This window comes from Mesoplodon mirus (genome assembly GCF_964341445.2).
Source record: "Mesoplodon mirus genome assembly, chromosome: 20".
Taxonomy (NCBI): Eukaryota; Metazoa; Chordata; class Mammalia; order Artiodactyla; family Ziphiidae; genus Mesoplodon; species Mesoplodon mirus.
In genome coordinates, this window is record NC_138996.1 from 35,485,701 (window position 1) to 35,503,362 (window position 17,662).

At 36.0% G+C, this 17,662-nt stretch overlaps 1 protein-coding gene across 2 annotated transcripts in view; it reads left to right on the forward strand.

The window, feature by feature from the left end:
* Positions 1-17,662, forward strand: part of WDR17 (WD repeat domain 17) — a gene marked incomplete at its 5' end in the record, with an annotated part of 75,388 nt that overhangs the window by 15,170 nt on the left and 42,556 nt on the right. Inside the window, 4 exons of one of the 2 annotated variants that reach the window (XM_082608803.1) lie at positions 1,515-1,643; positions 7,394-7,577; positions 11,393-11,623; positions 15,836-16,087. In XM_082608803.1, the coding sequence (XP_082464929.1) occupies positions 1,515-1,643; positions 7,394-7,577; positions 11,393-11,623; positions 15,836-16,087 (796 nt within the window). Of the gene's footprint in view, positions 1-1,514; positions 1,644-7,393; positions 7,578-11,392; positions 11,624-15,835; positions 16,088-17,662 lie in introns of those variants that run through there. The other variant, XM_082608804.1, reaches the window with a different exon arrangement.

Genomic DNA, 17,662 nt, shown 5'->3' on the forward strand with positions numbered 1-17,662 from the left:
CATTTGTCAAAACCCGTAGAATGTACAACACCGAGAGTGAACCCTAATGGAAACTCTGGACTTCGGATGGTAATGATGTGTCAGGGTAGGTTCATCATTATACAAATGTACCATCTGGTAGGGATGTTGATAGTGGCGGAGCTTGTACGTGTTGGGGAACTGGGGGGCGAGTGAAAATCTCTGTAATTTCTACTCAGTTTTGCTATAAACCTCAAACTGCTCTAAAAATAAAGATTATTAATTTTTTAAAAAGTAAAGCAGAGTTAGAAGGAAGTGAAAATTAAATGACTCCATTTTGCCTGTATATTTAAATATCTTTCCCTTGTGTTTCTTTTCCAAATATAAACTCAAAATTTGTTTACACACAAACATTAATAGTAATCATGCATAACAAGGATAAACTATAACAGCCTATTTAATTCACATGTGGTTGAAATAATGTATATTTTCAATGAGAAGTAATATTATCCTAACATTACTAATTGAAAAAAAGTGTATTTTTAAAATTTATCCAGAATGCTAGGAGTCATTAGAGGAGGAAGAGAGCAGGTATTTGTAGCCGTTTCTTATACTTGTAAAAGCACCGAGAGGTTGGGAGCACCGCTTTTTTATCATGCCAGTTTTCACTGCAAATTATTTACTTTTTTGGGGAAATATATCACTAGTTCCACCCAGATAAAGGAATTTAATGGGATGAAGATAGAAATTGGAGAAGAAAGAGAAGAGGAAAAAAGAGGAGATCTTTTCAGGAAGTGGAAATATGAACTAGAAAAGATACAAAGAGGAAAGTAGCTTTATAAGTAAATGAGCTATAACGTAACTGACTCTGGGCTCGTTTACTCTGAAATCCTCTGCCCTGCCACATAAACGATTTCTATTCTGTGATTTCCAGCTTCCCTCTGTCCTGTCTTCACAATGACCACTACTGTTAACCCAGCTTGTATTCCTGCCTCGTGTACCTCGAATAGTTTCTGTGAGGACATAGAGTCAATGTGAAGACTGTGAAGTTCTGAGACAGAGGTCACAATCCTCCCAATATTGTATCGGCTCACAGCGTTTTACACTTGAATTTGCTGCCTTGAAGGAATTGCCAGTATATAAAAATTGGTACGTTTACATCAAAATCTGGATATTTCCATTTCTTTGGGAAGTTCCAGAAATCTGGCAACATGGAGTAACCTTCTCCAGTGGTACTAGACCCTTTAGATAGGATATGCACTTTCTATTTCACTCTGGTCCCTGTCACTCCTGGTAGGATTACCAACCCTTGGTCAAATGTCAGTTGTCATTCATTTTATAATCTCTTGCTTCCTTAATTGAAACGACCTGCCTTGATGTCTGTTGACATTTGGAGATTTCAACTCCTGTTCTTTGAAAGTATATACTGAGATTGATAGTAGAAAATTTTTTCAGGGTGTAAAGATAAGGATTGAAGAAAACAGATGTAAAACAAAGAAGAGGAAGTTTATTGAATAATGGAATTGACTGATATGCCTCTGAATTTTTTTTTCAAGGCAAACATGTCCCAGGTAAGACAAGTGGGACTGCTGGCTGCTGGATGTCAGCCGTGGAACAAAGATGTGTGCGTTGCCAATGGAGACAGGTTTGCGTACTGTGCTACCCTGGCCATCTATATTTATCAGGTAAAAGAATGCTGATTCTTTCCAGGTTTTCCTTTTATCAGGTAAAATTACTATTTAATTAATACTTGAAAAACTTAATGCTGTAACTTTATTGATATTGGTATTTTATTGTATATTTTGTTACTATTTATACTATGTTAGTTTTACCAGTCAAGCTTTTAGAAAATGCTCATATCATAATATTAAATTATTAGCAAATTCTTAATTGATTTAGTAATCCTATTTTGATGCTATTCATCAAAAAGAATTTCTTCAAGAATTAAAGGTCCTGTTTTATGAACGGTGAACAAGTAGTTCTTAATTCTTTTAAACTATATTCCCATATAAATAAATGGCATTCATTTGTCCATTTATTTCAAACCTTGCTCAGTAACATGTGATACGAGAAAATTGTCTTATCAGTTGAAGAAGTGAGTAGTCCTTTAGAGAGCCTTCTATTAAAAATAGTGCAGGTGTAACATATTTTGAGATAGTCTTGGGATAAACACCTTTATCACTACCTTTCTTCATGTGCTGGCTCCATCCAGACATTTCTTTTATCAGTTCCCAGTCTACACAGCCAAGGGCCTTCTGAATTTTTTCATATAGAGGTGCCATAAGCATCATAAATCCAAGTCCAGTTTTTCTTCTTAAACCTGGAGCCAGTATTTCAGTGTCACCCACTAGCCATTAGTCTAAACTACAGATGTGAGAGTTATCACTGACTCCCTCTTCTACTCATGTCCTACACCCTAGGTCACCAGGACTGGTTCTGGTATTTTCTACCTTTTATTCCCTTCTTCATATCCTTCTCACCTAAACTATTATAATAGTTTCTTAATATTCTCTTTGCCTCTGTCTTGACTCCCTCTAATTTATCCTTCAGTGTAATCAATCATCTATAATATGCAGATCTAAAATTTCCAATCTTCAGTCGCTCTTCATTCCTTAATATTAGCATCCAACCTCATCGTATGACATCCTTTCATGATCTTCCTGTCTCCGTCTCCCTGTCACCTTGTGCTCCAGACACTGAGATCATTGCCTTTTCCAAAACTACTCAGACTCTTTTGTATCTTGCCTGTGCTTGCACTGATTTTTCAGTTTGCCCACATTGCCTGTCCAGAGACGTTTTCTCATCTTTCAAGTATCAGCTCAAATGTATAAGCTCTTTTCTACGTTCTGCTTTTTCCTCTTTCTTAGTGAAGGACCTTATGGAATGGATTGCATCTCTACATGCTTCCATTGACCAGAATGAGTCTTGCTCATCTTTGAATTCTCAAGTTACTGCACACTCTCTGGCACTTAGTAACCACTTATTAAATGTTTCTTGAATTTTTTTTAATCTTGAAATACCAACTCATTTCAGTTAAGAGTGAAAAAAAATATTGCTTTATTCTGGAGTAAAAATTCCTTTAAATTGCTAATAGTGTTGTAGTTTATTGAAAATTTAAGAAATAATAGCATTAATCTATAAACCAATTAAGTTTCCACAAAGCTAAGATTTTATGTAGTCCATTTCTCAAGATTGAGGAAATATCTAGCAATCAAAATGCAATTTCAATATAACTCACATTTTTTCTTCACTTACCATTCCCCAGAAGACAGGAGCAAGCCTTCTAAATGTCCCTTTTGTTTTGTCATCTACCTCTTTACCACCCTATGTGTGTTGCTAAGCTTCCTCTTAAGAAATTTCTCCCTTAATCTTTGGTCCCTATTGTCTTGTCTTTTACTTCCTCCTGAAGAAGAAGAACTTATCAGGCAGGGGAAACTATTCCTCTAAGGAGTCAGGAAGGTAAGAAAGTGGATGAAGGCAAAACTTAATTTTTTTTATGTTTACATATATCTTGTTTAATGATGACATTTTATGACTTGAATATTTAGGAAGATTAAGCTAAAAGTATTAATCTAAAAAACCTACAAAGAAAGTTTGCATGTTATTAAAGACTAAAACAAACTAAAAATTACCCTGATTTAGAAGTTAATACAAATAAACCTAGGTGACAGTTAATTACAGAGTTTGCTGAAAAGCTGTGTTTCAAAATATGCATTGAAAATTACATGATTAACTAGTGACATTGACACTAATTAAACTTATATTAATAAGTATTATTTTAAAGTGCTTTGAAAATTTTGCTGTATAAAATATTATGATTCTTTATAGAGGGAATATTTATTAAATAACACTGAGCGTCAGTGCACAGAATCTGAGTCCATCACACTCTGTATGATGACACTGATGTAATTTCAGATTTTTCTGAACTATGATATGATATGTGTACGTGACACTAGCATTTTTCTTTAACCATTGAATTGTAATGCACTAATATATTAACTATTCTAAAAGTAGAGTCATTTATGATCCAACTCATTGTAACAGTACAGTCTTATAATACTGAATTGAAAATATAGTAAGAATATTACTGGGCTTCCCTGTAAAAAGAATGTATATATATAAAAAGAATGTATTACTGAATTAATTCCTACAAATAGTTCAGTATTCTATATTGTGTTTAGGATCCTATATGGATAATTTGTAAAGTCAGAGAAGATCACTGATGTGCAAAATGGCTTCTTCATACATTCCTTGTATTCATGGACTCTTTCACTGAATGTCTAACTTATATAGGAGTTTTTTTTCTATTAGATTCATTAGACACATTCACAATATCTACCATAGGTAACCTAAATCCCTGAATACTTTAAAACTTACAAACCTATGCATCCCTAAATGTACAGAAAATGCATTTATATCTTTAAACAGCCCAACTTAAAGTCACTATAGTTGTAACACTAATCAGATGAAAGCTCCATTGGTACTGAGTCATCTTTAATAGTATTTTCTCCAAGAGTTGTTCAGGAATAGATGAAGTTCAAGTAGTAAAAAAATACAGGAGTTATATAGGGTAACGCCTTAGGAAATAATTAGATCATTAGTCAAAGTTTTATATATGAGATATTTGCTACAGCATTTTCTGTGATAGCAAAAGTTAAAAGTTGTTTAAATGTTAAAAAATAGCACAACAGCTCATTCTTTCAACAATATTAACAGAATCTCTTCTGTTGGCCAAACATTCCTAGGCACTAGGAATGCAGCTAGAACAAACCAGGCAAATTCTTCTCCCAGAATTCATAGTCTTAGGAAGGATGGGGGCAGGGAGAGATGATAAACAAATGAGTAAACAAATGAATAAATAAAAGTTTTAGGAAGAAATGTGTTCTATAAAGATGTAAAACAGATAATAAGATAGTCATTGACACCAAAAGCAAAGGCAACAAAAGCAAAAATAAACAAGGAGTACATCAGACTAAAAAGTTTCTGCACAGCAAAGGAAACCATCAACAAAATGAGAAGGCATCTTACTGAATGGGAGAAAATATTTGCAAATCATATATACGATAAGGGATTAATATCCAAAATGTATGAAGAACTCATACAACTCAACAGAAAAAAAACAAATGTTCAGAGGACCTGAATAGACAGTTTTCCAAAGAAGGCATACAGGTGGCCAACAGGTACATGAAAAGGTACTCAGCTTCACTCATCATTAGAGGAAAGCAAATCAAAACCACAATGAGATATCACCTCACACCTATTAGAATGGCTGTTATTTAAGAGACAAGCAATAACAAGGGTTGGTGAGGATGTGGAGAAAAAGGAACCCTTGTGCGCTGTTGGTGGGAATGTAGATTGGTGCAGCTACTATGGAAAACAGTATGAAAAATTTCCCCCAAATTAAAAATAGAACTACCATATGATACAGCAATTCCACTTCTGGGTACTTATCCAAAGGAAACCAAAACAATAACTTGAAAAGATACGTGCACCTCCATGTTCATTGCAGCACTATTTACAATAGCCAAGACATGGAAGCAACCTAAATGTTCATCAGTGATGAATGGATAAAGAAGATGTGGTATGTGTGTACACACACACACACACACACACACACGGATATTATTCAGCCATAAAGAAAGAAGGAAGTTTTGCCATTTGCGACAACATGGAGGGACCTTGAGGGAATTCTACTAACTGAAATAAGTCAGATAGAGAAAAACAAATACCAAATGATCTCACTCTTCTGTGGAATCTGAAACACAAAACAAAAAACCAAGCTCACAGATACAGAGAACAGATTGGTGGTTGCCAGAGGTGGGGAGTGAGGGAGGGCAGAATTGGTGAAGGTGGTCGAAATGTACAAACTTCCAGCTATAAAACAAATATATCGGGCTCCCCTGGTGGCGCAGTGGTTGAGAGTCTGCCTGCCAATGCAGGGGACACGGGTTCGTGCCCTGGTCCGGGAAGATCCCACATGCCGCGGAGCGGCTGGGCCCGTGAGCCATGGCCGCTGAGCCTGCGCTGCTCCACAACGGGAGAGGCCACAACAGTGAGAGGCCCGTGTACCAAAAAAAAAAAAAATATATATATATATATATATATATATATAATAAAAAAAACCCAAATATATCATAGGGATGTAAGGTACAGAATGGTGAGTATAATTAACAACACTGTATTGTATATTTTAAAGTTGCTAAGAAAGTTGATTTTAAAAGTATCACAAAAAAATTTGCAACTGTGTGTGGTGATGGGTGTTAACTAGACTTATTTTGGTGATTATTTTGCAATATGTATAAATATTGAATTATTATATTGTACACATGAAACTAATAGAATGTTACATGTGAATTATACCTCAGTTTTTAAAAAAGATAGTGAAAGTCATGAGACAGGTTCTGGGGAGGAATATGAATTTATTTAGCTACCATGGTCAGAAAACACCTCTCTAAAGTGGAGTTTTTGAACTGAGACCCAAACAGGAGAATGAAAAACCATGAGCAAATCAGTGGGGAGAGAATTCGAAGCCAAGGGAACAGCAAGCATAAGTCCTAAAGCAGAAATGATTTTGCTGTATTAGAGGAACAAGGATGTCAGAGTGACCAGGGAAGAGCACGAAACCAAATGAGACTGGCCCGAAAGCAGAGGTTCATGATGCTGGGCGTTGAAGGCCGTGTTAGCAGTTAGGATTTTACTGCAAGTATACGGTTCAAGAAAGGTTGGTGTAGTTAATAGTTAATATGATAATGATTTGAAAAACTCTTATATAAAACTGTGAACGGTTGGTTATGTGTTAAATGGAAAAACCAGGTTCAACAAAATGACATATACAGTGTATACATCTCAAACATGTTAAAAGTGATAGAAAGATGAATTGATCCACTAATTAATGGCACATTTACAAAGGAAATAGGAAAACTAGGCTATTCCTTTTGTCCACTTACGTATAAAAACACAACATAATGACCCTTCCAAAAAGCAATAACATAAAACAGGTCCAAATGATACCATGTAGTAATGAGCAACTGGCTTATTTAACCTACATTTTTTTGACTCAAATATAAGTTAAAAATTTGCAGAAAAAATATTTTAAGAACCAGGTGTTTTTCCCTCATAAATAGAGAGAGCTATGGAAAATAAGTCTCTGAATTATTATGCATATTTAAATGTACAACATTTATTGTTACTTCTTTTTCAAATTGGTATGTTTAATTTCAATTCTCTTTTATTTTTTTGAAAAATGATTTCTTTCAGCTAATTGAATACATTTGAATTCACTTGAAAATAGACCAAGGCTTGAATTATGTTCATATCTTGTTATTAGGTGTACTGATTTTCATGTATGTAGCTTTTTAAAAATAATGTGATTATTAATGGAAAGTGTATTACATAGAAAGAAGCACTGACGTGTTTTATTTATATATATTTTTAGTTGGATCACCGTTATAATGAATTCAAACTTCACGCAATTATGTCTGAACATAAAAAAACAATCACAGCTATCTCTTGGTGTCCACATAACCCTGATCTGTTTGCAAGTGGCAGTACCGATAATTTAGTGATCATTTGGAATGTTGCAGAGCAAAAAGTCATTGCTAAACTCGACAATACAAAAGGTATACCTATAACTGGGATTTATTTTAGTGAATGAAAATAAATAGAATGTTACATGTGAGTTATACCTCAGTTTTTTTTCTATTATTTCAATAAGCAAAATATTTTATTTCAATTAGCTCAAGTTTTAAAGTAGTGTTTTTCAAGCTTTCTAATGGTAATCTATGTAAGAAACACATTTCACATCATGACTCATTATTGTGTATGTGCATGTGTACAAAACTGAAACAAAATTTCATGAAATTATCAGACTTAGTACAATGATCAATTAAAAAACATAGTCAAAACCAAATAACTTTATTAATATTTAAATATAATATTAAAAAATTCCAAAATAAATATAAAATTAATAATTAGATACAATTTTCTCAATGAGACAATTGGCCTTGCTTGAAACATACAAAGACAACATTATGCATGTAGTCACTGCTCTGCTGAGTTGACTTCTTTCCTATATTTTTAGGTCAAAGTAGATAGTTCTAGTTTATGCAAATAGATCTTTGTGAATGGCATAATATCATTACTTTCTTTCTACCTAGCATCTTACCCCATAATGATGATGAAGTTAAATAATCATTTTTCTGTGTTAAATGTCATAATAATTCAGTTCTCTTTTTGAGCGCTGAGTGTAGCTCAATTACCGATTATGTTTTTGAAAGCTACTGCTGGATATATTTTCCATATTCAGCCTTTTCTCTAAAAAGTACTGGTTGTAACTTTGAGATAGTAAACTGAGATGTAACAGTGTCACAAACTTTACTTTTCACAGAGTTTCTTTATAATATTCTTTTCAGTGTGTAACAACAATATTGAGAAGTCATAGGCAATTGTATTTAAATCTTGCTTCCAATATAACAATAATGATGCCTTTTGGAAGCTTTGGATATGTTCGACATAGATTGAGTATGGCTTTTCCCTTGTCTTTCCAAATTTAGGTCGTTAGGAATGCTGAAAACACCAGAAAAATACACCAATTTTGTTATGTAACTTTCGTCCTAAAAAATATTTTCAGCTAGGAAAATTAGCATCTCCTTCCCAGGTTCATATACACTGCTTATTATTTTCACTTGCAGCGACCAGTGAATTTCAGTATTAGACAGTGAGTAGTTTGCTTCAATCTCTGAGAAAAATCTTTTCAAAAGTCATCTATTCAGTGAGCTTCCATTAATGTAAGTAACAGTTTTCCTTAAGGTTTTCAATACTCCAATGAGAAAAAGCCAAATTAGGTTTGGTGCAAAGCTTTGTGGTGTATAAACAGTGATTAATAGCCTCAATCAAGATTTCATGTTTTTCTGGTCAAAGCCATTTCTCCACCAATCACAGATCCTACGGTTTTACCAGTATTGTTTATATTGATCAACAGTGCACTTTCCCAATACTTTAAATACAGCTTTGTGTGAGATTAATTTTAAATAACACAATAAATACTCCTTAAAATTCTTTCCATATTTTATGTGACATAAACTAAACATGTTATACAATGCCATTGTGCTTATAAAGTTGTCACACAAAATCTATACTAGACTATAACTGCATAATAACATTTTCTAAATGTTATGCAGAAGGACAGATTAGACAGCATATTATGGTATCATTACCTAGTTTGTCCACTGATCTGTCATCAAACACCATATGCATCACATCCATTCATTGTGGAAGAGATTTTTGTTCAGCTGTGTGCACCATAGCTTCCTTTGCCACTGAATATGCAATTAAATAAGACTTTTTCATTAACATGTGTAGAATGATTAAATAATTGTGGTAACAATTTGATCAATTTTATTATATTTTTCCTTTTTCTGAAAAATTTCAGAGTAAATTCCTCATGTTGTTTTCAAAGATCTTAATTTGAAGATTGAAAGTTTTGATATTTGCAAAAATTATGAATATTTTTGGTCATTTTTATTTAAAATAATCCCCTTTGAAATGGTGTAGACTCCTTTTTTTCTTTTCAGAATCCAGTTTAAACAGAGTAGAAGTTTGCATTGTCAACTTAAAAAAAAAAAAATTAGAACTTCCACATCCGGCTGTTGAACTTGAACATGCCTCTGTATTCTTTTTACTTCATCATTCTTTTTTCTTAATATTAAAAATGTCACTTAAAAGAAAATGAGTATTACTTTGTTTAAATGTAAAAGGTTAAAAAATTGTCACCAACCTGAAAAATGTCACACTTAATAATACACTTTCAGAAAAAAAAAACAAACTGTTAACAGTGGAGAATAATACTACCTGCCTATCTCAGAATATTGTTGGAAGAATTAAATGAGAGGATATTTGTAGAGCTCTTAGAAGTGCTTGCGTGTGACAAGCCAGTATAGCAGTGTTTTCTATTATAACTACATGACATCGTTTCTGGTCCTTTCTCTTCCTTGCTGTGCTTCTCAAAACACACATTCCGAGAGCCATCATTCCAGTGGCTTCCTTCAAGTGGGCTGTGGTGGTTTGACCCATACAGCATGCCTTATCCCTTATTGGGGAAATTCTACTGTTAATGTATCCGAAAACCAAACAGCTTTTTTATTGGCCTTATTTATGTACCCATTCATTTATTCAGTGAGTATTTATGGAGTTCCCATTGTATGTCAAGCCCTGAAACAGTTTTTTTTCTCTCTCTTTTTTTTTTAACATCTTTATCTGAGTATAATTGCTTTACAGTGGTGTGTTTGTTTCTGCTTTATAACCAAGTGAATCAGCTTTAGCTTCTGCCTCTTGGCACATTGTAGGCTGCTGACACAAATTGAATTTATGGTCAATGAACAACTTTCAACTCTGTGTCTTTGTTCATAGCATTTCCTCTTCCTGGGAAATACTTCTTGACCCACGTATTGAAACTCTGCTGTTCCTTCAAGGTGTAATTCAAATCCAGTTTCTTTCTAGGGCAGTAGCCCAAACAGTCAGAAACCCTTATACACATAAAAATCATTTGGAGAACCTTGTTAAAAATAGATTCCTGGGCCCTAACTCCACACGATCTGATATGCATATTCAGTTTGATGATTCCGATTCTATGTCGGGAGATTCACAATCTGTCTCCTGAGTCATAAATTTACCATAACATTTATTTCATCTCTTATTTATTTGATCACAATAACAGGAGATTAACAGTTAACTTTCGTATTTTGTCTTTTAGTTTAAAAAGGATTTTTACATACATCATTATTTTTTCTTGCCCTAACTTTCATGTGAAACAGGTGGTCAGCTGTTTTTAGTCATGTCTATTTTATGTGAGGAAACAGGTTTACAGAGAGGTAAAGTGGCTTGTTTAGATCATTCGAGGCAAAACTAAGACTTAAATCCAACTCCTGATAAGAAGTAGTTTGTAGTGTTAATTTTGTTGTTATTAAATCCTTTTAGTAGCATGCAACTTTTCATAAAAGTAATCCTTATCTCCCCAAGTTATACTTAAGATCCTTTAAAGCAGGAATTGTCTCCTATATTAACTTGTATACCTAGAACGCCTAAAGCAGGTCTTAGACACAAAAACTCAGTAAGAATTTATTGCTTTAATATATAGTTTTCTGAAAGAAAGAAAGAACTCTATACATTTCTTTGAGTATGTGAAGCATATGATCATATTAGTAGTTTTAAACCAGAAACTAGGTACTTTTTCATCATAGAAGTACCCTGCATACATTCCCTGCAGTCTTTAGGGTTACTTTATAAATCAAATTTCCAAGTAAGAAGGTAATATTTTTTAATAATGAACACAGTCTTGTATTTTAGTTGTTTTAGAAAGGTAGGATGCAAATAACATTTAACAGTACGATCTTATGCCATGTTTCTCTACTGTGTATTTGTATTTAATTTATTCCAGGGACGCCTGCCTCTCTCAGCTGGTGCTGGAATGCAGATGACACAGTGGCGTTTGCTTCCCAGAGAGGCCCACTGTTCATCTGGACCATCTCAGGACCAGACAGTGGCGTGACTGTGCACAAAGAAGCCCATAGCTTCCTGTCTGATATCTGTATATTCAGATGGCATACCCAAAAAAAGGGGAAAGTTGTCTTTGGTCATATTGATGGAAGTCTATCAATTTTTCAACCAGGTAAGAATTTTACTAGTCAGGTCTCTTAAATTTTATTTTTCTCAGCATATATAATTTCTTATTTACACAGCATAGAAAGTTAACAGTATTTTAATTTTTAAATAATAGTTGTGCAAATATTATCCAGCACTATGCCAATTCCAAATAACCATTGGAAATAAATCTTCTTTGTAAGACATCGTAGTACATTTAACTCAGCTCTGCAGATTTTACTTTGAGTTAACCCCCGTCAGGCATTTGTCCTGCATTTTTACTTTTTAAAGTCAGTTGTTTCATTCTGCACATTTACTAAGAAAATGGCCTGAATGACAAAGGACCTACAGCTGGATTATATAATAACTTACTAATACTACTCAAAAGTATTTTCCCACCTGATTGTATAATACCATTTAGTTGTCACAGCTCCTTAGCAAAGAGTTTGAACTTGGGATAAAAAGGAAAAATAACTCCTTGTAGCCCTATTAGTTAATTAACATGGCTCAGTGGAAAGGTCTGAGAAATTAGTTTATGTTTATTTTTTAAATTTAAACAATAACAAAATATATAATAAAAATTGAAAAATTAGATGAACAGTTCTCCACTTATAAGTAAGCACTGCTGACATTTGAAAGATGTGCTTTTAGCCATCTGGTATCTCTGTCGATGGATGTGACTCCTGGTTCACTAGGTAGATGGATGAAAGTGCTGTTTCAGGATTAGAATAACTACTTTCACAAGGCATATTACATTCAACTTATCTGAAATTAATAGAAGAAAGAAGAAATTGAAATCGAACAGAAGAAACAGTGAACATCCAAATAAATCTTTTCTTTCTTAATTTTTTTTAACACTTTATTTTTTATTTTTATTTTATATTATTTTTTTCACATCTTTATTGGAGTATAATTGCTTTACAATGGTGTGTTAGTTTCTGCTTTATAACAGAGTGAATCAGAATACATATGTTCCCATATCTCCTCCCTCTTGCGTCTCCCTCCCTCCCACCCTCCCTATCCCACCCCTCTAGGTGGTCACAAAGCACCGAGCTGATCTCCCTGTGCTATGCGGCTGCTTCCCACTAGCTATCTATTTTACGCTTGGTAGTGTACATATGTCCATGCCACTCTTTCACTTCATCCCAGCTTACCCTTCCCCCTCCCCATATCCTCAAGTCCATTCTCTAGTAGGTCTGTGTCTTTATTCCCGTCTTACCCCTAGGTTCTTCATGACATTTATTTTTTCTTAGATTCCATATATATGTGTTAGCATACGGTATTTGTTTTTCTCTTACTGACTTACTTCACTCTGTATGACAGACTCTAGGTCCATCCACCTCACTACAAATAATTCAGTTTCATTTCTTTTTATGGCTGAGTAATATTCCATTGTATATATGTGCCACATCATCTTTATCCATCGGACCATTTTATATTAAATCTTTTTTTTTTTTGGTGGTACACGGGCCTCACTGTTGTGGCCTCTCCCGTTGCGGAGCACAGGCTCCGGACGCGCAGGCTCAGCGGCCATGGCTCACGGGCCCAGCCGCTCCGCGGCATGTGGGATCCTCGCGGACCGGGGCACGAACCCGTGTCCCCTGCATCGGCAGGTGGACTCTCAACCACTGCGCCACCAGGAAAGCCCTTTAAGTACATTTTAAAGAAGATCTATTATATACATTTTTAAGAAAGGTGAGAATAACTGTGTGCTTCTTTACACCTCCCCTCTGTGCTCCTTGTACACATCCGCTTGCCCCTTCTGGTTGCACTGATTTAACACGGGGAAAGTGTCATCTGTTTAGAGTAGAATGGGGAGGGACCAGTTCTTTGCTTCCTTTGGATTTGTCGTCTCAAATGCCCTCACCCAATCTGTTCCATTCTCTGCATTGGGAGCAGATTCTGGTTATAGTTGGTCCCTGAGGCTCACAGTTAAGTGACATAATTTGCAGACTTGCTCTGTGCCAATCAGGTAAATACCACTTCCTCTCCCTCCTCTATTCTTCATCCTCCTCAGCACCTGGGAGGTGATTTTGGGACAGTAAAGACCTGCCCTGTGAGCAGGTCCTGCTCTCCTCCTCTTGCCTCTCTGCCCTCTGGGGTGTATGTAAGGACACTCCCCATATCTCCTTCTGGCTGGCCCACACCCAGAGATTTCATGGGGATCGTTACACTTGCATCTTGCAGAACCTGTGCTGCCTGAGTTCAGAGGAGAATAGTGGAGATGTGCTCTTATTCTGGTCCATATTTCATTTTGGGTATTTTTCATATTTTGTAATTTGTCATTGTGACCATCTCCTTTTTCATTGACTAGGGCTTTCTTTTCTTGCTTTATTGCTGTTATTGGGCGTTTTTGAAGGTTTTAATCTGTTAAGACATTGAGACATAGTATTATGTGTCTAAGCTCTGAAACACTGAGACGTTATATGCTTATTTTGGCATAGAAAGGATAGGCAGGAAAATAAAGCCTCCTGCACTTTTCTGTTTAGGTTTATGTGAGGGTAGAAAGTATAATATTTCAACAGTCTGGCCTGTGTGACTTCCAGAAGAAGCCACTGTTTTCCCATAACTCAATCACCCGGCTGTTAACCAAAGTAATTTGGGCATCTGTGCCCGCATCATCAAGTGCTATTTTTCTGGATCCACCCATGTATTAGTTTGATAGGGCTGCCCCGACAAAGTACCACAAACTGGAGGGCTTAGAACAACAGATTTTTTTTTGTCTTATTGAGATAGAACTGGCATACATCACTGCATGAGTTTAATGTGTACAGCATGATGGTTTGATTTACAAATCTTGTGAAAAGATTCCCATAATAAGCTTAGTGAGCATCGTCATCTCATACAGATACAATAGAAGGAAAAAGAAAAAAATAAATTTTTTCCTTGTGATGAGAACTCTTAGAAAATTTATCATCTTACAATTCTAGAGGCCAAAAGTACAAAATCAAGGTGTCTGGCAAGGCCCTCTGCAGGCTCCAGAGAAGGATCTGTTCCAGGCCTCTCTCTTAGCTTCTGGTGGTTCCTTACCTTGGGGTAGCATAATGCCAGTCTCCCCAGGGCATTCCTCCTGTGTACGTGTGTCTCTGTGTCCAAATTCCACCCCCCCCCTTTTTTTTTTGCGGTACGCGGGCCTCTCACTGCTGTGGCCTCTCCCGTTGCGGAGCACAGGCTCCGGACGCGCAGGCTCAGTGGCCATGGCTCACGGGCCAAGCCGCTCCGCGGCATGTGGGATCTTCCCGGACTGGGGTACGAACCCGTGTCCCCTGCATCGGCAGGTGGACTCTCAACCACTGCGCCACCAGGGAAGCCCAATAGTGTTATTTTTAAAATAAAAACTTCTTCAAAGTTTACAGTACTTAGGAATAATTGGTACTTCTGTTAAGGTTGTAATCTGTAAACTTAGTGTTTCACTGCCTTTCTTTTGTGAATGAGAGAACTGTTTAATTGGAGTCCCCTTTGGTGCGTTAGCAAAGGCCTTTTTTTCTGTATCGCCAGTGTGTATATATTTTGGAAGAAATAAGAGGATTGTTTGCTGATCCTTTTCTTCACTTACTTCACTTGTTTCACCTCCCTGTTTTTCTGGCTGCCTCTTTGTTCTGGTAGCCAGGAGTGAATTATGGTATGACAAGTGATAGGATGAATGAGGTCGTATGACAATAAACATGGGTATGCTGTTTATCGTATGCCCCGCTGTTCGAAGCACTTCAAGCAACTAACTCGTTTACTCTTAAAAAAACAAACAAACTCTGGTATCGTTTTGTTCTCCACTGTAAAATAAAAAACTGAGCGCACAGAGATTAAGTATCTTGGGACTAGGATCTGGACCCAGGCAGCCTTCCAAAGTCTGTGCTTTTAGTCAGAACACGATGTTCTTCACTTCGGTAAACACTTCCCTATTCCTATGCTGTTGTAACTCAGTGAAATTGTAGTTGATGACAAGATGATGTATTTTATTTTCCTACGTCTTTTTCTTACAGCTTTTCAGTAACAAATAGAAAAACATACAGGGTACTGGGGATTGCCAAAGCAAAGCAGTCCAGTACGACTTTCATCCTTAGGACAAACTCTAATTCACCTGCATTCCCTTGTCAGTTATGACTTCTGCATAGAAATGCCAGACTTGTATTCCCAGGACTCTCAGAGATCACTGGTATGCAAGGAGAAAGTTCATGTGATCTCAATGATTAATCTTATTTTGGAAATTTTGTTGAAAATCATGCTCTTTACATTTTAATAGGTAATAAAAGTCAGAAGCATGTTATGAGACCTGAATCTCTTGAAGGGACCGACGAGGAGGATCCCGTTACAGCCCTGGAATGGGACCCACTGTCTACTGATTACCTCCTAGTGGCTAATTTGCATCGTGGAATTCGCCTAATAGATTCGGAATCACTTTGTTGCATAACAACATTTAATTTTCCCAGTGCAGTAGCTTCTGTGCAATGCTTGGCCTGGGTTCCCAGTGCTCCTGGCATGTTTATAACTGGAGGTAACTTTACCCTACTCCCAGAGGTTTAAATATGTGTATATTCTTTAATTGAATCAGGGAAATTGTACTTTTATTGGTTAATTTTGTGTAAAACTTATTAATATCTCAAACATTATTATTATAGTAAATACCTCGTTTACTTTTATTTATACAGTGCATCATTAACACAATGACAAATAAAAATGAAAAGAAGGCCCAGTTTTCCAGGTTTCTGGTAACATTGGAATATGTCATATATGTACACACATGTGTGCATGTCTGTGTTTGTGTGTATACAAAAGACAAAGGCAGTTCTATTTCAGCCATGGCAGGGTGACAGTAAAAATACTGGCTAGAAAAAACAGTTTATCTGGATGAGGAGTCTGTTAGCCTCACTCAGGATTTTGACAGTCATGATTTCCTAATCATAAGAGAATTAGCAAAACTAAGAAGTGATGGGGGATGGGAAGGTGGGGAATTTAAAATAGTAATTAGGAATCAAATGACTCTACTTTGACCGTTTACTTAGCTTCAGAGAGAGAGAGGTCTCTGGAGACAGCACTTTCAGCTGCTGTATAAATACTTCCCATATTTGCTAAGTGTAAAATGAAAGACAAAGAGTCTTTATCTTTTCAACATTTTTAAAGAAGTCTTTACTTCTTTAAGCAGTTAAACTGCACATAGAAGTAGATGGATTCTTATTGGTGTATCTTCATTGCCTTTAATTTCACAGGATATAATTAATGATAGATACATATTCATAATAATATATCTATTATTATTATTATCATTATTATTGACCTGAGATTCACATACCATAAAAACTCACCGTGTACACTTAAAGTGTACAGTGTAGTGGTTTCTGTGTCCAGAGTTCCACGACCATTAGCATCATTGAACTCCAGAGCGTTCCCTCATCCCCCTAATAAACCCTGTACCCATCCGCGAGTCACTCTTCATTACACCCTCCACACCCCTTAGTCACTCATGTGTGTACATAAACCACTAATCTGCTTTCTCTTTTGGTGGATTTGCCTGTTCTGGACGTTTCATAGAAGCAGAGTCATTCAACATGTGGCCTTTTATGTCTGGCTTCTTTGACTTCACATACAGTTTTCAAGGTTCATCCATGATGTAGCATGGATGAGTATTTCATTCCTTTTTATAGATGAATAATATTCCATTGTATGGATATGCCAGGTTTTGTTTATCCATTTATCAGCTGATAGACATTTAGCTTGTTTCCACTTTTGTGTGGGTATGAATGCTGCTGTGAACATTTGTGTGCAGGCTTTATGGGGACACATGTCTGTAATTCGGTTGGGTGTATATGCAGGAGTGCAATTTTTGGGTCATATGGTGACTGCGTTTAATCATTTGAGGAACTGCCAGACTCTTGCCAGAGTAGCTTATTAAGGTAGGATTTTTCAAAGGAGGGGGCTTTCTAATGAATCTTCAGGTATATCAGGCAGTCTTTGGCTGCAAGTGAACAAGGAAGCAGTTTACAAACATTTCGAAAGGTGAAGGATTACTTAATGGTAGAGGTGGAAAGTTTTCTGTGGCTGGCTTTCCTAGAGCAAGTGTGTCCCTGGGGTG